Here is a 24,139-nt window from a genome sequence, read left to right on the forward strand (position 1 = left end):
ACCTCTAAACTGTTTTGCCCTCGAAGCCTTCTTATTAAAGTCTTAACTCATCCGAGGCTTCGACTTCGTGGTTTTTCGATTAACACGGTTGAACTTCATTTGTATGTAACCGCATCCAGCGGTCCAACCTATTCGATACGATAAAGGATCAATGATCTTCTCCGTCAGTTCTGTCGATTTTTCATTCGTGCAGTGGAAATTCACATCCAGATATAACTGGATTCAGCCGATATTAAAATTCCGTTTCGATAAATGCAGTTCGTTATACTCTATTCTGTTTGAACCGAAATTTAGACAAAGAAATGTTCGACTAAACTGAGAAAAAGGTCGTCTGAACTGTTTCTGACTCGCTCAAATCAAATAGAAATACGTTGTTAGCGCCGTAGAATGGAATCGAAAAGTTCGATACGAAGGATCCAACTGTTTAGGGAGGCGAGGCTAATTGCCAGAGTCTGAGTATTTCGGGACTCGAAAGTTCTTTGAGTAATTGACTTAGCGAGCCTCCAAAATGAAACTGATTGTCTGACTGGCTTCTTGATTGAGATTGTTCATTGTTTTAAATAGAATCATTGGGCCGAACGAAATGACTGACAGAATCTAACTGCACCTGCAGTCTCCTGATCGAAACCGATAAACTAACCGACGATTGCCTCGAATAGAATGTCTTGGACTATACGAGATCTTCCGACAAATGACAAATCCTTGTCGTCCTGGGCTTTAGGAGTTAGCTTGCTAAAATTGGCAATCTCTCAAGATTTCCAATTGTTTAGTTTCGTTAAAGACAAGTGACCAATCATCGCTTCCTTCGCACTTTCCTAAAGTGTCTATAGTTCGTGGAACAGTTCTTGTTACTGTTTTACCGTGCCAACTTATCGACGTTTAATCCTTTGAAAACATCGGACTTATCGTACGATTATACAAACGAAAGAAGTAACTTTCTAAAGTATAAATAACGTATCAGCGTTCGTTGTTTTAAATCATCCGTATAAGTAACAAGCACGAACGGATGCTGTAACCTGTATGGAATTTCTAGAGAGCATGAATTTGGTTTTGAAACGAACGGATCTAGATCATTATCGATTTGGGCGCGGTCTAACGAGATTTAACGCTGAATAAGTTGATTCGTTGCCCGATAAAGCATCGTACGTAGGGACCATTGGTCTAGAAAATCTGTTTCTCGTCGCAGCGGGGCTCCGGTTTTAAAGCCTCGGCTTATTCTGCAACGTGATGATAGGTCCCGAGAAGTGGGCGACAAAGTGCAGGCCAACGACTAAATAGACTTAAGGTTCTTAGTTTATGAGCTTTAAGCGATATGTCTCTGGATGCTTTTAGGATACATCTAGCCATATATCTTCGGCTTGTATGCAATTTACGATGATTCTACGATTCTTTTTTAATCTTTTATAATACGAAAAAGACAGAGGAGAAAGAGGCAAGGAAGTTGGTACAGTTGCAAAGAAATTAAATATAAAACGCAAATATCGTCTAATTTTACGTTCAACGCAACACGCCTTAAAAATTTCGAGACAATTACGACGCTTCTTATCCGCTTCGAAAATGGCCTGTTCGATCACCGTGAACACATCGAACGGTGATTCGGTTTCTGTGTGATTTCTGTGGCTTGGTTACTGTGGGGTACTGTAGTCGCTATCCTGGGACGGACTTCGTTTTTCGTTTCTTTTACGGTCGGCCGAGACGGCACGAAACGAACGATGCGCGACACCGGTGTCAGAGCAGCGAAATTGGTTGGACGGTTCGGCAAGAAAACGAGCACCGGCTCCGAGAGAAATAGAAAGAGAGGAGACGCGTGCATTTTACGATCGCGTGCACAGGCCGGAGATAATTTTCGCGTGTGGAGCGGCGGTTCCGCGGCGGCCACTTCGATATCCGTTACGGCTCACCGATTGCATAGTTTGTCTTCCTTATTTTCTCTATTTTTAGTTTGGAAATTTCGTGGTAACAAGGGACCATTCTTTTCCGATTCATTCTGATCGATTGGACTACGGAGGAGAGAGGTGGAATTTTTCAACGCACGTGTGTCTATATTTCTGATGGAATAACTTGAGATGTCCGTAGAGAGTCGCGGTCATTGCGACGAGAAAAAATATCGCCTTGCTTTTATCAGAAAGATACTGAATATTCCGTATGGACTTTAAAAATTGTTAGCTGCAATTTACATTTTCTCAATCGCCACGTAATTTCTGAAATTTCCAAGTTGACAAAAATATTCCGTACGTTTAAAGAAAATACAAAAGAATCGTCGATACTTCTTTTACGATAAAGTTTCTCTTAGAACATTACGAGCCTTTTTCTTTGCTAAAACGAGAGCGAAAGATTGACATAAAAATCGACGTAAGAAATATACCGATCTACGTTCATCGTACACTAACGAATCGTTACTCTTTGATGCAACTACCTCGTCTAATATCCTTTGTTTCATCGTTTCATGAGCGAGCAGCTTCGTAAGTCTCGATGCCTTTTACGAACAAATTGTACGCTTGGCATCTCGAAATTCGATTTACTTCGTGTACTCGATGCGCGTGAACTATAACGATACAGATTCAAGCTACGCCTCTGTTCGTTTCCTTTCTTCGCATTTTCCAGAGTCCACGTTTGACAGAGTCTACGAAATGACAAATACGCGATAGATATGTCAACTAAATGAAACGAAAACGATCGGACTAAACATTAGACGAAATTTAATCGTCGTTTTAATTGGCTTTCCTCGATGCTCGGCGTCGAGGTGCGTTCTTCCACGGTCCTGTTTTAATCAGAAATGGACACTTTCTATGCAAATCGATGCCAGGCTAAGGAGCTTCTCCGCCCGTAGTTCTCGCTCGCTCAGCCTCTTGTTCGACACGGGCATCTTAATGCGTCCGTCCGTCTCGCGACGAGCAAATATTTCGATGCCGCGTAGTCTCACGGTAACGAGGTGCAACGACGATTTAGCATCTCGGGTCAAGCACTATGCAAATTGCGCGTAAATAACATCAAGTGTATCTTCGACTCTTCGTTTTCCACCTAAATCGAAACGTATTGTAATGCGCAAATACGATGCTTTACATACGACGTTTAAAAATAAAATTATGCGCGTCAACATGACCAGATTCTTCCAAATTTTCTTCTCAATTCTTCTACGATTTATTCCATTGCTTTCTTAATATCGACATTCCGGTCGAAGCATTTGATCGATTTTCAAAAAATTACTTATCCACGTGAATCCTTATTTCCACGTTATTTGCCTAAATGCAAATGGGATATTTGTGCGTACAATTATTTAATGGGTTTGTCACTGTGATTTTGTAAATCCATCGTAATCGATACATCGGGTCTTATAAACGAGGTTCAGTCGAATCATTCTTCCGTTCTCAACGAAGAGATTATTTATCTTTAGCCCCTGTCTTCTGAATATTGGTACAAGATAAGTAAAGAGTTGATTCATCCTTTGCCGATCTCACAAACTAATCGCATTAAAGCCAACTGAAAGTTCCCAGGGTTCCTTCTCTTTGCCACGTTGCCGTGAATCGTCTGCGATTTTCGCGAAATCCGTTGACACACAGTGTTTCCATGAATTTACGCGCGCACAGCTTCAATTCATACGTTCGTTCTAGGCGTTACATCGTGTTTAAACTCGCGTAAATTTGTTCGAAATTTCACGGAATTTGCGTTCCGGATCGTATCACACATGATTTTTTATTCGTTTTAACCTTTTACGTCGACATCGTTGCATCGATCCCATTGCAGGATTCGGTAAAATCGCGTCCGAAACGATCTGTAAACGAATATCGAAATTACAAGCGTCGAAAAGGACACGAAATTCGCCTTCATTTTTCTTGGTTACCGTGCATTTCAATCCACGCCCCGAAATCGATCGCAATTTGCAAACAATTTGCACGAATCGCCGGGTAATTTCGGCCAGCTCCGCGGCAAAGTGGTTAGATCGATCAATCATACAACGTGGGAAGGGAAAAAGGAACCAGCTGCCAATTTTCCACGTAAAAGAGACGGCGCTCGCTGTCCGCGAAATAAAGTCCGTCCACGAGTGTTCGAATCGTTTCGATTAATAACAATTAAAACAGCTATACGCCGTACGGAACTTTAGCCGCTCTCTTTATTTTCTAATTAATTTTTCAAATTTATTTATAGATAAATATCGCTTACCCATCGACTTTCTTTCGTTTAAGCGAAACGATGCTTTTTATAGACGTTCCATTCGTTTCACGCGGATACGAATCTTTGTGGTATAATTCAGTTCCAAAAATCGATAGTTAAACTTCGTTATACACGGCTTATCGTGTGCAAAGCCGAGGATTACAGCGGTGTAAATCGGATTCCTATTTTACGTGAAATAGCTCGTTTTGCGTTTATTATTGTAAAAATTTCATTTCATTTCTCCAAGTTGTGAAAACTTATCGCGACAGAGGATATCGATATTACGACGTAATTAATTACGAAACTTTTACGACGTTTGATAGAAAGATTCTCTGAAGAATTGAGATACAAATTTTCAAAGTTTCGACTTACGGTACTATGATATTCAGCTCGCTATATGAAGGTATAAGGAAATAATACGAACGTGAAATCTCTTAACTCTTTTCTCAGTAGAATTAATCAAGAACACTTCGTTCGGCATCAAACTTTCCAAGATAAAAATTCCTCGATTGCCCAACTTTACCGAACGTCGTTATCATAGGAACTAACGTCGTACAATTAGACGTGCGTGAGTTTAAAATTTAACTTTACGTTATCTTCGCTGAAACAGTAACCTCGCGTCTACGTGTAAAGTTTTAATTTCTTCGCAAGCATTGTTCGAGCCGCGTCTCCGTCCTTTATCGTCGTGGATCTCGCATTTTATTCGCTCGACGAGTTCTCTCCGGCTTGCGTTCAGCGATCCTTGCGGACCTCGCATCCTTGTAACGCGGCGACTATAATAAGGTTCGCGTAATGAGTTTCGTCGCGCGCGCGCTTCGTGTTTGCTTAATGAAATTCCGCTGCGAACGCCGCCGGAAGTTCGACGCGTTTCAAACCACGGACACCGACGTGACGCGTAACTCGAGCACCGATCGAACTTGTTTACACGCTGTTTACACGATCGTTTAGCCTTTCAATTGTTCCTTCTCGCACGGTTTCCAAATTAGCGGTGTTCTACCTGTTCGGTCTTTGAATCGCTCTATTATCCACGTGGTTTGACCAAGATAATGGATTATTATATCGGTTTACACACGTTGAATTTCCTCCTTCTTTCGATATATCGCGATGTAATTTCGTTACTTCATCCGGACGATGGTAATTCTTTTCTTCGACATTTTTTATATTTAATAATTTACTCCAACGGTGTGGATTATAAAAGAAGAAATTATCGTTTGCACAAAGAGTTAAGATAAATGATACTTCGTGTTAATATATTACCTGGATTCTCGCGTAGAAGCATTGAACTAATATCATTAGCGAAACCTTACAAGTTACAAATCTCAGTGTTAAAAAATTGTCTCGAGCGAGTATTTTATAAATGATCGATTGTCGTAGTCGAAAATTTAGTTCGATTCGATATATTTGAATAATTCTAAATACTCTGCTTTCTCTAAATTGCTTTTCCTATTACAGTTTCGTTCGGCATTTTACAGAAACCGAACAATCGTGTTACAATCGCTCGTCCTTGTGTTCTACGCGCACCATTGTTTCGACTAAAATTGGCCATGGCTCTCGCGACAAATAGTTCGAGAGCTCATTACCTTTATCCAGATCCCTTTTTCCACGGACCAGATGAGAATTACGTTCGCTTGTAAATCCCGGTTAAGCTCCGCAAAGGAAAATCGGACAGGCTAAGCGGCGTCCCCGTTTAAACCGTGTCATTGTTGAAACGTTGAAATCGTCGGTTAACGGATGGACACGAGGGCTCTCGCATTCGGTGACGGTCAACGAGAGTCGCGGATCTTGCCTGTATCATCTAGCTGCGATGGAGATCCCGTTAATGAGATTCGGATTCCATTTTCGACGCGAAACCTGCCTCCCTCCTGTTCTCTTTGTCTTTGACGGCGAGCGCGCTCTCCACGTTCCCAAGTTATCGTGGCAACATCCATTTTTCTCGCCTTCTGCCGTCATACATTACCGCCGAACTTCCGACTCTCGAAACTTTCGAACAACTTTCGTTCGAGCGTTCTCCGTGTTTTATCATTCGTTCCCGCCTCTTGCCGCCGCCTGAATTACTTCTCGTACCATTGCCGAGCGTAATCTCCGTCGATTTATCGCACGTACCCGCGATACATTGTAATATTCACGGCCGGTAGCTCCTGCTGGCTATAAGGCTGGTAGGAAAAATCGTCGAATCATGGATCTTCGAGAGTTAATTTGTAGGATTTTGAAAAGCCACGTCCCTTTAGGGGCAAACTACGCTTTTTCTCTTTCAAAGTCCTCGTTCTGCTTCGTTGCGAAACTTTGCGATTCTTTTACGTTTTATATACTTTTACTTTCGAAGTAAAACATTTCCTTGTGAAATTGTCGATGTTGTTTCGTCGCTTGACTTTCGAATAAATTTTACGCCCCAGGGTATTCGCACAGGATTCATGGAGTCGAGTAAGTGGAGCATACTTAAACGAGTAAATAAGGATACATATTCGCAACTATAAATATACCGTTTATAGCTAATTTTACCAACTATAACGACCCAGATACGATTCTCCGAAGGTTTTAAGCGCACAATAAACGTGCTTGTTTCGTGCGACCAAAGTACCTTCGTATGCACGCTACGAATTGCTTTTTATTCGCTATCGATAGCTAACGTAAGTATTTATCTGATCTCCGATCGCGTATCATTCGCAACTTTATCGCTTAGGTAATTCGTCCTAACGCATATACATAGTCGCGTGCATACACAAGAGTTTATAGCCGCTGCATATGTAGAATATTTTTTAATGTACAGGAAAACTCTGGTTGAACGAAGGCGCTTCCGTTTTTTAGTCGAATATTACAGCGGAACAGGCAAAACACGAGTTAAAATTAAAAAGAATTGGATACTCCCTAGTCAGTTGCCATGTACGAAACGTATCCACGAACTTCATCGCTTAAACACATCCCGCATTTAAGCCGGTGCCCGGATGTACGCGCTTGGCGTTAAATTTTCATGCAGAGAGGAGCGCAAATGGCCTCGCGAACGAGCATCCCAAACTCTGAGGTGCTTTGCGGCAACAGATACACACATTGGGGCCGTTAGCGTCTTTATTACTCGCTTTCTGGGGTCAGATACGAAAGAAAGGACTGTGTTACGAACAACGGGAGGGTAAGCGATTGTGCCATTGTGACGTTCGTACGTTTTGCGATGGCCAAACTTTGTTAGGTAGGTTTTCAGCTAGGAATGCCCACTGGCGAACGAATTACCTCGAACGTATTGTTCTTTTATGCGCGTTTAGGACATCCGTCTGTTTCGAGTTTTCCTCTCTTTTCTTCTTTTTTCGTTTCGTCGTTTCCCATTCGACGATTTTCTGCGATTCGAGATTAGATCGGGAACCGACGAGAGAAAAACTCGTCTGTCAGCTAGTAATGGAAGAGAAAAATCTCGCGATACAGCCGCCGTGGCGTTCGAATCGTCGAGTTTATCGGAAATTCCATTTCGCTACGTGTAAAGTTTCATTTCGTGGCTCGGTGCGGTTTGTTCGTCTCTTCGCGTGGCTCGTTCGATTCTGTTACACCGTCGCGATGGTACCAGACATTTAAAGTTGGCAGAATATCATCGAGTTTATTCGATTAGGAATGCCATTCGTTAAAGAAACATTTCTCTTCCAGCTCGATCGAATTTTTTTTCTCTTCGAATTAACGCGTAAATCGAATAATTTCATCTACCAAACAGTCAAAGCAGCAGGTACGAATGAAAAGTAAAGATGAATCTAGCCATTGCGACACGTATTTTACGAATCCTGCTTGATGATTCAAGCAATCCTCCGAGGCGTGCATCCTTCCTCCAGGTCCGACCGTTCTTGCGAGTTTAATTGAAGTTCTTTCCGCGAGGCAGCGCGAACAAAGTTTTCCGCCGAGCGTTAGAATTTTAACAAGTGAACTTCTTCAATTTCTCGATCCTCAGCGGCACGGAGGGGCACTCGAACACTCGGTTGGCTCGTAGCCGCTGTTTACCGACACTCAAACCCAACGAGATACTTGGGTGCACGTAGCAGAATGGAGAAATGACGTCGCGGAACGAAAAACCCGAGATGCGTCCTCTACACTGTGCTTCTTTCCTAGCCCGCGTCCTCTCTGATTCGCGTGGATGACTCTCCTTATTTGCTCGGACATCCGGATACCGAGCAGCTTTAAATCCGAGTCCAAGGGAACAACAGAGCGTGCAACTTTCGACTAACTTCATCCATGACCATGTTCCAACATAATCCACTTGGCAAGGGTCCCTGGAAATCTTTCGAAGAGACTGCTTAACGAAGTTGGGGTCAAGTTTGAACTTAGCTCGAGCAGCATAGCTTCCGATTGATCGGCTGTTCTATCATCGGACCCTTTGCCGTTGCGATTTCTATGTCGTGCGTTGGGCTAAGTGCAAGTCGAGTATCTCGTTCCTTCATGTTAGCTGCTGTTACTCGTTGAACAACGTTATCCTGCTCCTTTGCGATCGTCAGGGGGAAATAATTTAATACGGTAGTGGAATCGGAATATCTGAAATTGTGGAATGTTTCAATTCCGAAATGTCGAAATTCTGCATTTGCCATTAATCCTACGCTCGTAAAATTATGTATACACATTTGTTATTTCCGATAGCTTGCAAAATTTGGTGATTAAATTCAACGCATTGCTATTTATTATTCAGCCATTACTCTACAAGTACATTGCTCTAAAAGTCGAGAATAGTCGTCAATATGCTGTACCAAAAATTACGTTAGAATTACGTTGGGATTCTTTTTTTCCCGGAAGTATTAGCGAAAACGTTAGCCATCCTTTCGGCATTGTCTAAGTGTTCGCATAATGGTAACGTTTCTCATCTGGCAGCAAGAGCCTAATAAGGCTTGGAATATATTTTATCGGGGCAGTTAAACTATCCCGGATAATTGTGACCACATTTGGCCAGTGTTGGCCGTCGGCGATGGTCCGGGATCGTAGCGCGTGGTCAGGCAAGAGCGGACAATTTCGTCGGCGAACTTGGCTTATCCACCTTTTACCCAGCGGTATTACAATTTTACAATTAAATTCCGCGCGTATGCAGGTTGTTTGATAAACGGTTCATCGGGCAGCGAGCCGACGAACTCTCTTCGTTTCTGTGGACGAGATAACGCGCTCAGACGGGATTTTGCTCGACTTCAATTTTCATTTCGCCAAAGTAACCGACGATTCCCTCTTCGTCCCTCCCCATCTAGTTTCTCGTCTTTTCTCTTCGTCCTACTCTTCTTCGCTTTATCCAACCGTTTACCGCGTTCCTCTCTCTTCGTCTGGTCTTTGTATTTCATCGATTTCAATCGGAATGCTTCTTCGTTCGCTTTACCAGGGTGCTAGTCCGCCAATTTGAATATATTAGGCGATTCATCTGAATTTAATAGAGGTGCATTAGACACCTAGGTAATAAAAGGCACGCGAGCGAGAGTCTCACGAGTGCCGGCTACACGACCAGCTTCTTACGGGTCGTATCGACCCATATCTTCTGGGTCGTCAACATGGTTTTCCTATATCCATGATTACATTCCGGTGTTCGTATATCTTCGCGCTAAACCTCTGTTATTTGCCAAACGAAGCATTTGCCACGAATCAGATGAATATTTGAATCGTATTTATTAAGAGAGAAAGAACGATTATACGTTTGCTATTAAAAATATTTGTACGTATCCTTATATTCCAATGTAGTGGATTTTATATGCTTCCATATTTTATTTCTAAGCAAATACAATAGCGTAGAAAATATTTTCTGTAATAGCTGTATGGCTATGAATTTATAGTATGTTTGGAAAAGTAGTTCGATTTTGATCGATTCCGAGTTAGTTTTTGTCAGCTAGTTCGAAAAATCTGTTAGGAAACGAGGTCATCTCCTTATCGCAGCAACTCTTTCGAATATTATTGTAGATTTTGGTCAGTGATTTATCGAAATGTAGGAAAGTTTGTTGGAATTTCGTATGGAATTTTCGATGGGATACACGAGCAGAATTCGATCGCGTAAACGCATTACCATCGTCGTAGTTTATACATACAGAGTTCGCACGTACATTGGTTCGTTGACTACTCTGTTAGCCTGCCGGGAATATCAGGATCGTCAGTTATGGTCACGCACGGCTCCAGAGAATATGAGGTGGTCGACGATTCGATTGACACACGCCGCTGCGCTCGTTGTACATGGATTAAACGCGGTTGATAATGTATACCTGTAATTTAGGTTCGTACGGTGGTTGTGCGAACGTCTTTATTACTGTTTCTATGCAACGTGATAATTTATTATGTGTACGCACCTAGAATTACCATACGCGATAACTTTCAGTTGGTTTAATCACAGACCAGTTGAAAGATAAACCTAACTTGCGATGGAATTTTGCACCGTATGTATAAAACGTATCGAGGCTCCAGTAATTTTATTATCCTAGTGTCTCTTATAACGTTATCGATTCAACGTAGGATGATATTATAGCCTGTATAGTTATAGTAGATTTGCGAAATTAATTAATCGAAATAGTTGTGCGTGAATTTAATGAAATTCGCGAGGAGTTTAAATAATAATGCCATATCGTATTATAATTTAATGTGTTTATCGAACATAATAGAGCAAAATGGGTAATAAATTATGGAAAGTTTGCCAGGCTATATGCTTTACTTATAGTTGTTTAAGGCTACTTAAAAGCAACGTGAAACACCAGCTCGCTTTATTATTATTTTTATTTATTAAAAGACTGGTTATTTAGTATTAAAGTTAACACTGATACACACACACACAGTTTCTAACATATAATTTTATATAAACGCATTCATTACCAATAACAATTCGCAATTATTTCAATTGTCATAAAATTATAAAATATATTCATGCGATAATTAGAAAAACGAACAATCTCTGCGTTAACGATGCTGAAATTTCAAAGTCGCATTCGTGATGAGGATGACTGGCAGTTCAGCGACGCGATAGGTTCGTCCCTAGGTTGAAGAGTGTACGTGCCATCTTTAATGTCCCATCGAACACTTGTCACGCTTGTGACACGAGTTGAAAAGGGTAGGGCACGCGGGGTCTGAGTCGTAGGGGTCGATGAGAGCGAATTGCTCTTGTAATAAGTCATCGAGCGCAGCCACTAGAAGACAACCTCCTCGTCTTTTGCACGGTATCCCTTCAGAGACTCCGCGAGTGGAAGGGATGATAGATCAAGCCACTTTACTTCCGGTCCCGGGATCCGAGGCTCACGTAGCCACCCAGTCGGTGCTCTTTCCTCTTCACTTAGAAACATTAGTCTAGCATGCGTGGTTTGTCGGATTATATCAGTCTGCGAGACTAGCATATGCTTCCGGTTACGTGCGAATGCACTCTGATCGTAATTCTTCGTTCTCTGTCCGCCAGAAAATTAGCCACGATGATGTATCGATGCGAACGAAGTACGGTGATCGATCGGGTTTTCGTTTGGTTCTATAGGGTGGTTGAAGATTATGGAACGTTAAAAGTATGCGATATGGATATATAAATATTAAAGAATAAAATTTAATTGTATGTTGAATTCCGCGATGCTACGTCTACAGCAGCCCGCGAATGATTCTTTTAATTGGGAAATATAACAAAGGATAGATGATGCGACGGGGAATATAATTGAGTTACGACGAAGATATAACAATTCTTTTAATACAATTAACGTATAATAATTTTTTTAATTAGAAACGATTGAAGTTTTATTTGAAAATATTTGTAAATATCGTTTGGCACGTATTCGTCGGATTAATCGCAATTTCTACGATATTAATGGTTCCGTTTGTAATGGAAATATTCCACGAAATATTTCATACGCATAGCTAAAAGTTTCTGCGAAATTGTTTTCATTTCAATATGTATTTTTTTAGTTTTCAACGATATATAGATCTCTATATCATTCTAAATTGTGCTACTGTCTGGAAACAGCGGCTAGGTTGTAACAGCGAGGATCCGCTAAACTACGAATTGCCTCGAGTGCTTACGCGTTTGTCTCTCCTCGTGCATTGTAACAGGCAACTGGATTTGCTGTTTTCGAATATTATTACGCGTGTTCTAGATTACGATGTCTTCCATTCTCTGCCGTACAAAGCGGTGTTTTTCAACATATTCGTTAAAATTCTGTTTAAAAACCAACGATACCGTTCTTTTACAAATTACTCGCGATAATCCCAGCAGCGGTGGTAATAAAAATATTACGGAAAAACATTAGAGAATATTAACAGAGAGCGTATACCACGAGACAGATTCGTTCCAGTCGTCTTTCGTAAGCATGTTAGCTTAACCACTTTAATCCTACGATATTTAGAGAGTGCGACGCTCTCAATCACGTTGTTTTCGTTTTAGCCTCGGTCCTGTTTGCCGGCACCCTGTCGCGAAACATCCTGTACATGCGTTGCATCATCAAAGGTACACTATAGAACCCCATTCTGCAGAGCTGTCCACGCGTGGTAATTCTGTTGTTACGGATGTTGAAACGCTGCCAATGCTTGCACCCCGCTTTTCCAGCTGCGCGTTCTTTCCCGCTAAGCTGCACCAGCTTGGACAGTTTCCAGCTGATTCCTCGTGTCTGGCGCGAATTTCAACGTGGATTTTAGCCTTGCTGAGAAGTGCTTCTTGATGCTCGACGAGCACGTGCCAGCGGCCGACTTCCTCGCGTTCGATTAACGAGCCTCTACACGATCGTCCGCTCTCGAATTCGAGAGTGCATCGTGTTTAACGTTCTCGTGTCAGAACGTTTAACCCTCTCGAGAACGATCAACGATCGATTATACGATTCCGTGATTCTTACGTTTATTTAAAATCTCCTTTGTTTCGTTCGACGAGCATTGAAATTGTCGTGGTAGCAGCGAATCGAAAGGATCGATTAATTGGAACGATTGTTCGAAAGCTTGGATAGGTTTATTTATTCATGCAGCCCTTGTTACGAACGTCATCGAATAGAATATAAGTTTAATTCCGTGTTCGACCTGGCTTTTTCGAATTGTTCTTGCAAAAGGATACTGATTGGTTATGATAACCGAGCAACGAGCTCCGGAGCTCCGCGTACTTTATCTTCGCTCTATTATTGGACTTTTGATTTACGTAAAAGGAGGAACCGTATGAAATGAATTTCTAACGAGACACAGATTGAATTTATTCCGTTTGTTAGCGGCAGCTTGTCTTCATAATCTATGTATGTTGTTTTAACAAGTTAATCCGCCGGCGCCCTTTTCGTTTCACGATGAATCGAATCGATCGTATCTTACAAGGCGAGTATTTCACTCTGCTGCGCTAATACTAAACACATAAATCATCACCTGTCGTGAAAAGCATTGGCTATCTGTGTCAACCATCTACATCAAAGACAGCCCCGCGTTTCAGCTCAATCTCCGACGATCCCCGTTCCTCAACAATTATTCTCTCCTCTATTTCGCTATAACTTTCCATCAGGTCACTGCTATATAACGAAACCAATTTTCCTACGTATATTCAACGTCCTACTAATTTTGTTTTTATCTTAAGATTAACTTTATAGATCTCGATAGAGTATAAACTTGCGATAAAAGAGTTTCTTAAGGTAACGAGATTTTGAGTCGCTTCCCTTAAAATTCTTGCCTTTCACGAAACACGCGGCAATCTCGAGCTTTTCAACGACAGTGTGTATCACGCTTGACCGTTTTGATACAGCGACACACGAGAAGGTAGATACAAATTGTCGAAGAAATAGGAACAAAGGCGAAGATAGTGGCACACAGATCGTATGAAAACGGCACGTCCGTCCGATTATTGTTGCAGTTACGAAGCTGAGGGAGCACTGGGACGAAATGAACTCGAAAATGATGCAGAGGAAGACGGAGTTGGACGCGATGCTCGGGGACAGTCAGCGATACGAGGCCAAAAGGAACGAGGTGGAGGTCTGGTTGGCGCGAATGGAAACTCGGCTGGAGAAAATGCGGGCCGTCGGGCACACTGCCGATGTTCTCGAGGCACAGCTCCGGGAACAAAAGGTACGCTGGCATTTTTCTCCCTTTCTTAACCGAGCTGCATTAACCCGCGCGCGGACAACCGACCTCTCGGGGTCGTTCTCTTTATCTCCTCTTTATCTCTCTCGTGTCAATGGCCGTGCAACAGACAGAAGGCAACCGGTTCTCCCGTTTGATCGCAGCAATTTGCGTTGATTGCGATTAGGAGACTGAATGAACGATCATCTGGGAATTCCGTGTTATTGGCAGCGGTAAATGGTCTCGGTGCGTGCTTTAAATCGCGGAGTGTTGATTGATAATTACGACGATCGATTTTGGTCGCGTTCTAATTTTGCATAATTATATCGAATAACCTAGAATTCAGAGATATTTCCTCGCACTGTGAAAATCGCTTCTCCGCAGGATATATCAATTGTATTATAGCTTGTATTGGTAAAAGACACATCTCTTGGGTGCAGCACCTAATCGCGTTAAGTGTTCACAGGTCGATATTTTATCTAGTCAGTTATCAAGGAAGATACAGTTGTAATTAACGTAACTACGTGTCTTTCGATTAAATTAAATACAAGTGAAGTACATATTATACGCGATGTCACGTTTGTTAACGACAGTAGCTCGTGTCACGAAGTCAATTAAAAAAAGATTAAACTGTAGATATCGAGGAAGGAAAGTCGCAGATAGTGGAAACGTGGCGCTACTCTAACTATTCCTGTAACGTAACGATAATTTCGTGGATTTTAACGCGTTGCGCTATAGAGGTTGAAAGAATCGTTGATACATTAGGGTCGAGTGGCGAGCGTTTCAGACTTGGCAAGTGTTTGAACTTGAACTCGATTTTCATTGAAACGCTCGCGCAAATAAAGGAGCAACGTAGCAATCTCGAGAGCAGCGGTGCATTTGAAGTTGTAATAAGAGAAAGGAAACAAGAAGTCACGGAGAACGAGCGTTCCTTAAAACAATACGCATGACGTTAGCGCGAAATGTTCCTCGTATTCTACCAGTTTATTCCATTTTACCAGATCTCTGGCCCCGAGCTTGCCATTCTCAGTATGCACCTATCCAACCGTAAGTACGCTCACCAGCTTCCAGATAGACCGGTGATACAAGGCTACTCTGCTATACGCGGCTACTTGCTCGAGTTTTAACATCCCGTACACCGACCGCTCTTACCTGTCGCTTAGAAAACAATAAAAAAGAAGAAAAGTTCTCAGATATTAAATTTCATCCGCCATCAAGACAGTTGGTACTAATCTCATAATCTAATTATGTACCATCAGAAAATTACGCAAATGATCGAATAAAGTTACCCGGATAATCTAACCGGCTTGCATTTTCTACGATTGCTCCAATAAAGAGAGAGAGAGAGGGGGGGAAGGGGGAGGAGAGGAGAGAAAAAAAAGAAGTGGATATAAAAAGAAACGGTCGCGAGTATAATGGCTGGCTAGAAGCTTCGTTACAGGCCGCGACCGCGATTAAAGAGAGCGAACGGATCGGTATTCATCCCGGCAGCTACTAACCTCTTTTTAGCAACGATCCGCTTTGTGTATCAGAATAACGCGACTCGTGGAGGGAAAAATGGCCGAGCAGTGCGCACGAGAGATAGGCGAAAGAACGGTCAAACTTCCAATCAACGCGAGATCGTGCCACGGCGTAGTACGTCACGCGGCCACAACTCTGTTTACATTGAAAAGAGCCGAATGGGCTATTCATGGGGTAATTTATTTCGTCGAACAACGCCTACATATTTGGAATTTGGGCTTCACCTTGATTCTAACGGCAGACCCGCCTCGTTGTCACTCTCGATCGTTGTCCTTTTTACGCGTCCTTAACGACCGGAGGTATCATCGAACGTAAGCATTCTGCGTTCATTCTGTTACGACGCGCGAATCACAAAGGACGTACTACGTTGCATCGTTGAGAAAGTAATATTCCTTCTTCTAATTTCGTATTTCAAAAACTTCCCTTCCGATGTCCGAATATGGTGAGTGTTTAACAAGACGATACTTGAGGAACATCGAGATCGTTTATTCGATTACTGTAACGATTGATCGCGAGAGTTTTCACGGTTTTACGAAGTCCTAAGCTAACACTTCAGCCTTGTTTAATAGAACTTGATTCCGGTGTATGTTTCGTTTACAAAGGTTAGCTTTCCGGTGTCTAACAGTGGCCAGATTCTTCCTTCCTCTTGGTACTTGCAATCGTAATTGATTAATTGATTCGTTTGTCGTTCGATTACATTTTCACGTCTCGTTTATCGGTTCATCTCGTTTTAAAATAGTTTCAATCTTCCCCTAATGGCAAAGTCCTTTCGATGGAAACGTTTCCTTTGAAATTAAAATCAAAGAAAATTTGTCGGGCGAACGCTATGAATAAGAACGCGTTTTTTTTTTTTTTTGGTTTGTCGGCTTAATCTGGATTGTCGTAAGTTTCCTCGACGCGAATCGCGGTCGCCGGCCGACCAAATAAAAGTTTCCACGGCACGGGATGCCACCGTGAAAGATGAAAGCCGGGCCTCCCTCTCTAGGAAGATTTAACTTTCGCGAGTTATCGAGGGACGCGACTTTCGAGTCTGACGGAGCCGCTCGCGATATAAGTTTACCGCCTCCACGGTGACCTGTCCGCCTCATCTTATTTCGACGCCGTTCGTGCTTGCAGTCGTTCCACGCGGAGCTCCACCAGTACAAGCATCAGATCGAACAGTTCAATCAGCTGACGCAGAAGCTGATAGCCGTTTATCAGGAGGACGACACGACTCGCGTGAAAAAGATGACGGAGACTATCAATCAGAGATACAACAATCTCAACACCAGGTATGCCTCGATTATAGTTTTATTCGCATTATCTTAGTATCGTGGAAAAGTCAGCAGTGTATGATTTGAAAATGCTCGATTCGATTCGATTTATTTAAACGTTTCGAACGCGGTTGATAGAATTTTTATAGTAGAAGTTATTCTTTCGCGATTTCGTTCTTGCGTTTGCCATTGAAGCGAATTCTGTCGTTTCGAACAGACTATCTGAATCGCGATGAAAGGCTATATCTATTAAATCCTTCTTAGTATCATCAATCGAGGAAAACTGCTTCATTCCGCGATGAACTCCCTCCACAACTTCGACCGGTCTCTGGACAAGTTCTTGGCTTGGTTGAGCGAAGCTGAGTCCTCGATGGAGGGATTGGAAGCGGAGGCCGATCGACTTGGCGGACGACGAGACCAGGGTGCGCTCAGACGACCGCAACATCAGCTTAAGGTAAGTCCCATTTTTGCTTGTACGAACTCGCCAATCGCGAGTTCTTATCGGCTAGGCTTTTGTTACGTATCGCGATTGTTCTTGATAGTCGGAACACAGCAATCTCGTACTTTAAGAAGAAATCTTTTCGCTGTTGATGTTTCCGGCGAAAAATCACGTAAAGATTTCAATTCTTCCAATCCATATTTTTATTTGGGTAAAATAATTAGTCGCGAGTTTATTTGATACCGTAACAAATACAAAATTAAATTTAAAATTATGATTCATATACTCCAGAAAGTTTAAAATTATTTCGTAATTGGAAAGGTACAATACATACTAAACTCGATAATGATATTTCCGAGAAATAAATCGCGACGATGGCGAAGTTGAAAAAACTGGCCATCCCTTGTACGTAGAAATATTCCACGCGATTTACGAATAGCTGAGGCAGGTGATTTCGCACAAATCAACGCGTTTCGAACGTAAACGGGATCGACGTAATTCATGTCTGGTTAGGTCGTAACATTCCTCGAGACGTTATAACGGTGGTGGTCAAGACGGGAAACCAGATCTGTATAGGTCACGTATTGACTCGAGAAGGTTTTACGGCTTCGATTGATTGCCATAAAAGTGTGTCGGACGTGGCAGGCCGTGTATCGGTATACCCATTAAAAGGAAGACGCTCGATATCGGATATCGGTGTAACGCGGTAGCGGCCTATCAGCCTCTGTGCGAAAGCTTCTTCTGGTTTTGCGTTCTGTTCTTCTCAGACGCAGATACTTGAGAGGAAAAAACGAAAATTGCAAGAATTTTCTTTCAAGAGTTATTACTTTATCGAACGATTACCGATATTTTAAAGTAAATACGCGGCGTACCTAGGCACATTGCGTTTCAGAAAGTCCGTTTTTCATATTCTACTACGAACTAGTTCTCTAAACAATTAGCATTCTCTGTGCTAACTGAACTTCTCAGTAATGCGCAGACGAGAAAACTTTGCCTCTCTACATACAAGGTAGTTTGCAGTAGCATGAAATTGTAACGAACTCTACTCGCGTATATTCTCCGACCTCAAAAACAATAGTCACACAGTCTAATCTTATTCGAAAGCGATTAAGATTAGCGATTAAAATCAGTATAAGTATAGAGAAGAATATGCGAATGAAAAGAAGAAAAAGTCATAGAGAGTGACATTGGTTAGGATGATCAAAGTTAGTCATAGCGTTATGAATTTAAAAAATCGCAGATTCGAATCCCTATAGCCCTAAAAAGAAGATTCCTCGCCTTCCGACGATATGCATTCAAAAGTGTTACACTCTCTCCTACGCATTAGCGCGAACACGCATAAGAACACGCATACAGGTTATCGATAATCGAGAAATTTAAACGGCAAACGATGTAAGCGCCGAAATTAAAAAATTTAAATTATTTTCCAAAGTAGAATCGCATTGTGTGCAAGCACGAAATAAATATTGTAAATCCTGAAGTATTTTATTTTAGATTCTAAGATACTCGAAACGCAGAGTGAAATTTTACGCGAATAGCTTTAATCTATGTTAAAAATTTTTATTTCTGGAATATTACATCGTTTCCCACTTAAACTCTTTGATCGCGGATGGAGATAGAACGAGGTCGAAATGTAAGACGCAAAGGTCGGGGTAAAAATGTGCGTCATTAAGGAAATCTATAGGGAGACGAGAAAGTTCTTTCGTCGTAACCTGCTTCCTATACGAATCGTGACGATAATCGCAATGAGAATCCTCCCCCGTCGAATACGTCTGTTTACAATTCCGTGGAACCGATGGACCATTCGCAGAATCAAATTGATATTGTAGCGTACGCGGTACGGCCTATTGCTCCATTTCGATGAAATTAATCTATAATCGTCCTCGCGTAACGAACAAACGGCACACGATTCCGGGAAATTAGCTTATAATATTGTTTGGCTGCCTACGCATTAACATCGGGATATTCTTTCCTTTGTCTGCTTTGTTCGATGCTTTTCTCCCATCTCGTCGACTGTTTGTTTGTTTTATCGAAAAGGGTCCAATTTTGGGCGTTTGAGGATCGATCGCATTGCATTTCGTAGGTAAACTCGTACATTTTATATGACAATGTCGCGTTCAATTTGGAATTACGTTATGAAGGGTTTATCCATTTCCGCTTTATGCATTTTTCTTAGTATAATGTTTAGTTTGATCGACTTTTCACGTTATTCGTAAAATCGTGTACTCTTTGTTTGTTATTATTATGTATATAGTTTTAATCTTTCGCTTCTCCGTGTCGAAAAGTTTCAAATAGGTGGAAATGCATTAATTCCATTTTATCTGTGAACACGAATGAAGTTATTGTTCTAAAATATTCGTGGCATTTATCAATGTCTCTCAATAATTTTCACTATATTCAGGCTGTGGTTGTGTTTAAAATTATCGATGCCAAATGAACAGGGACGGTATAAATTTTCGATGACGAAAGTCCAGTCGCACGGTTGCGCGACCGCGTGTCCGCGAAATGTAATTTCCATGCACCTCATCGGCGAACAGACGACGGCATTGATTATTCGATAAACAGTTGGATAACTGATTGGAATCAATCACTCGATAAATCCCGAGTATCGGGGACGAAAGGAAAATCGCCTCTGCGGCTTCCACGCTGTCCGACCGCTTGTCCAATAATAGCGATCATTGAAAATCAATGTTATTTGCCGTGCAACCTGATTATATCTACGCGCTGCAATGCGCAATAACAATTAGCCGGATCTATTTCAATTACAAGTTCTCTCTTTTGCCGCACGGTGTTTCGACGATTTCGTTTCGGTTTCGATTTCGCTCAGATTCCGTTTCGATTTCGTTCCGCTTTCGTTTCGCGGCTATTTTTGTTTTGGCGCCTGCGATTTTTCATTGGACTCGAATTTTAAAAGCAAACACCGCGCGTAATTCCTATTTACCAATCCCCAGTGTTCGCGTTCCGCTTTATCCCTTTCCATTCGTATCTCTCGCGTGACAATTTATCGAACTCGTTTGGCCGTGTTTAATGTTCTTGAAAAGCGTAATGCTGGTCGGCTCAGTCGAACCGGAAAATAGTATGCCTATGCGCACCGTCCGTAATTAAGTGTTGCAGTTGGTGCTCGCTGAAAGCTGCAAAGCTGCGTGTTGTCCCTTTATCGCCAATCGTCTCGGTTCACGTGGAATTTATACATCTTTCGATCAATTTAACGCGGAACTGTGTGTCGAACGAGCCATGCTCGAATCATCGCAGCATGCCGAGTTTGTTAATTTCATCGATGCAGCGTAAAATGTTGCGGTCGTGCAAACGTATCCCGTTCCACGGCGCTGCTACGTCGATTGCAAATAGGAATTAATTTCGAACGCCGCTCGGTGAGCTTCTCGAGATGTACACCCAGATGCGGTGTTACGCCGCCACGAATTCAAATCGACAGATGCATCCATGCTCGTCGTCGATCGCGCTCTCTGGTTCAATTATCCTTACTTGCTACAGACTTGCAGAGATGGGTTCGAGTTGCCTGCAATTAGTTTCGTTCATGCTGTGCCGTAGAAATATCGAAAGAATAATTGTCGAACGTTAATGCTATTTAGTGCACGCGAGCAATCAGCCGAGTTGTCCGGTTTTCACAAATGCACGCGGAACAGGGCGTGGGCCAGAAATTACATCCCGGTGACTAATGCCGCCTGGACAGCTGCTTCCACTCGTTAAACCTCGAGGTAGGTAGGAGCCGCGTTATCGATTGGCATTTGTAATAAAAACGAGGCAACGAAACTTGGCTCCGTACGTCGCGTCAAATCCACCCTTTGCCTCATTATCCATCTTGGTTTTACTTTCACCTCTTCCACCAGACGTTTCTTACCTTCGGAAAGTTAGTCTACAATTTCCATCGATCTAACGGTAGTCGATTCTTAAAGTTTCGAATTCTCGAATTTCGTAGGAACTGAAGATTGAAAAGGCTTCGATTTACTGGAAACGCGCGTACGTTCCAACTAACGTACACTTGCAACGGTATCGCGATATTATCGATGTATCGTAGACAACGCAGACTACGCTATCGTACAGTTAGCAACGCCAAGAAACAATGTAATTCCGCAGGCGAAGTTCACGGTTGTCGTCGCGATGCTACTAATGACTCACCGACCCGGTTCGACCGGAACGTAACTCATGCATGCATAGCGTCTCCGTCTTTCGAGAGCACATCCGGAGGAATTCCTAATACCTTCGTCCATGCTGCACCACGCTCCCGTGTGCATGAATTGCGATTTGTCGGGCACGAGTTATGGCCGTCCGATATTGGATCGCGGCTAGAATTACTTGGAATCGAAACGGGACGTTTCATGGGTAGCCCATGGGACTGGCAAATAAATACGTTCAAGAAGATCGAGATTCTTTTACGATATTAATATTTACGCTTGGAAAAGCTGGAACCTCGGGGATCTGGGGAAAAACTCGATCGATGTTTGATGATGACTTTTTCCCTTTTGCCGGGCAACGTATCGGTTCCATTTGTTTTTTCTGATTTCTCGAAGATAGGATAACATTTGATATATACAGCGTCTACAAGAAGTATTTGCACATAATCTTGCTTTGCGAGCAAACATTTCTTTTTCTCATCAGTTTTTACATTTCATAAAGAAGCTACTAAGCGATATGTTATATAATATACTTGGATCTAATGAATTAATTTGCAAATGGAATAATAAATACTATGGCGTATAAATGTTCTATAGCCATATTCTGTAGCCGGTGTTAGTCTGGATAACGACAGAGCGAAAGAAAGATCATCCAGAAAGATTATGCTTCAATCACGGTAAAACATGAAAGGTCAACAAGGACTTACCTTCTCGTGAAAGGATTTTCTAAAGGCGACGCGTTAAAAAAGAATTTAAAAAATACTAAAACACCTCGATTCTAGCAAGTCTATTAAAATGTAAAATTATTCTACTTATAGCACCAGAGAATAGCACAAAATTTCGTTCCATGGAAGTTCCATCTGTTTCACATTCGCAGTTTAAAATCTTCTCCCATGAAAAGTCACATTTGCAAGTATTTTCAACGATAGCACGGAGAGGTTTTCGCGTCTTTAAAATTCTGCGAGGCTCGCCTACGTTTCCGTTAGATTCGAAAACCACGAGAGGCAAGTAGGTCACGAATTTCCAATGAAGCTTCGCAACGCGGTAGCGCGTCGCCCAAGGTTGCTTTTAGGCTTCTTGTCATTTTGCGCCGTGGCTGGAGTTCGATGGCTTTACGAACCGTTTACACGGAAAGTAGGGTTCATCGATCGAGGAGAAACGCCACGGGAGTCGCTTACGTGACCTGAACTTTCGTTTCGCCCCCCTGTGTCGGACAAAGAGGCCTGTCCCTTTTCTCATATTCATGGTAAACATACCGTACAGGCTGGTTCGTTAAATCAAGCCTAGCGTGGCTAATTCGCTTTAACGCAATTTCACCTGGTTTTATTTTTTCAACGTGCCACGCGACCAACCCCTAGCCTATTCAGGGATGCGCTTGCTTCTTCATACGGCGACACCCTTGCCTGCACAAATGGGATGTACAAAATTGCAGTCGACTAGAGGCAACGAATTTCACTCGTGTCCGTCCACGAGGTTGTGACAACGTAACCGGACTTTCCATTCGGTCAATTTGCCCCTTTCGTTGCGTGTTAAAGCGTTCAATGCCGAATCGCGACTGAAAATGGGATGGGGATTGGGTTCTGCTAGAATTGACATCGATAAAGGGAGAATGTCATAGAATGACACGTTGAAAGCGCATTGTGCGTATACCTCGACCTTGCGACTGCTTGGTTAATATTAATATAACAATGGGAGCGTTCTGGCGGAAAAAAGCTTGCTCTTAGTAAATACCACAGGTTCGTAGCGGTCCAGCGAAACCCGGAACGTGCTTTTAATGTTGAGCATTTAGTATGTGTTCCGGTGATGTAAGGCCTTCCTGCATTACGTCTTCTGTCTAGAACCTCTAGCCACGACGAAAGCGTGGGTGATCTCTCAGTGTTATTTCGCAGCGTTGAATTCATTGCTGTTGCAGGTATTCGCGTTTTCGACAAACGTTATCGCAGTCACTGTTGAGCATAAATATTCGTAACTCTGTTTTATGGGTATAAGCGAGGGAATCTAACGTCGTTAAATTTTGTACGCCGAAAGAAACGGTAATCTTACGTTTTTGTGCGAACAATTTAAAAATAGAATTTTTGTACGACGGAATTCCGTGTATAAGGCAGACACACACAGCGACAGGAGAATGGGAAAAGTTGCGGACTTTTTCTCGGGGGTGCGAAGGTCATGATAAAGCGAAAGAATCGGTTGGCTACTTTCCCTTTCTCTCCCACAGGCGAAACGCAGCCGAAGGATCGATAGAGGAACGCCTTCGCGGCGTGAACGACCGCGCCGACGATGATATTCTTCGCTCCTAATAGTCGTTGTTCCATTATAACGCCGAATACTTTTCGCGACTCTCCGGCTAGAGGAGAGGAAAAGTGGTGTTCGTGTTTTTTATGCGTGGCGCATCCGGCGAGTTTCTGCGTCTCGCGACCAAAAGGACACCGTATAACGGAAATTTATAAGTGGAAGCGAGCGCTGGCGCACACACGGCCACGAATCGCGCTACTAAATCACGACGCCAAGTTTTTTCTTCTCTGGCAACAGAAATTATATCTAAAAGGGAAGGCTACGCTCGGTCTATCGCGGGGAAAAAAACCGGGCTCTTCCCAGTTCCTTGTTTTGCATAATCGCGAAACTCGTATGCGCTTCTTGGTCGCGGTACCTCTTTTATATTTTTCTCTCCGCTTCAA

General features: G+C 42.5%; 1 protein-coding gene across 9 annotated transcripts in view; it reads left to right on the top strand.

Annotated features, from left to right (window-relative positions):
- LOC100642674 (dystrophin, isoforms A/C/F/G/H) overlaps positions 1 to 24,139 on the top strand; it is a 439,133-nt gene that overhangs the window by 123,642 nt on the left and 291,352 nt on the right. For all 9 annotated transcript variants that reach the window (XM_048406314.1, XM_048406316.1, XM_048406313.1 and 6 more), the window contains 3 exons: positions 13,913 to 14,124; positions 16,756 to 16,910; positions 17,157 to 17,346. In XM_048406314.1, coding sequence (XP_048262271.1) covers positions 13,913 to 14,124; positions 16,756 to 16,910; positions 17,157 to 17,346 — 557 coding nt within the window. The remainder of the gene's footprint in view (positions 1 to 13,912; positions 14,125 to 16,755; positions 16,911 to 17,156; positions 17,347 to 24,139) is intronic.

Source organism: Bombus terrestris, chromosome 1, assembly GCF_910591885.1.
Source record: "Bombus terrestris chromosome 1, iyBomTerr1.2, whole genome shotgun sequence".
Lineage (NCBI taxonomy): Eukaryota > Metazoa > Arthropoda > Insecta > Hymenoptera > Apidae > Bombus > Bombus terrestris.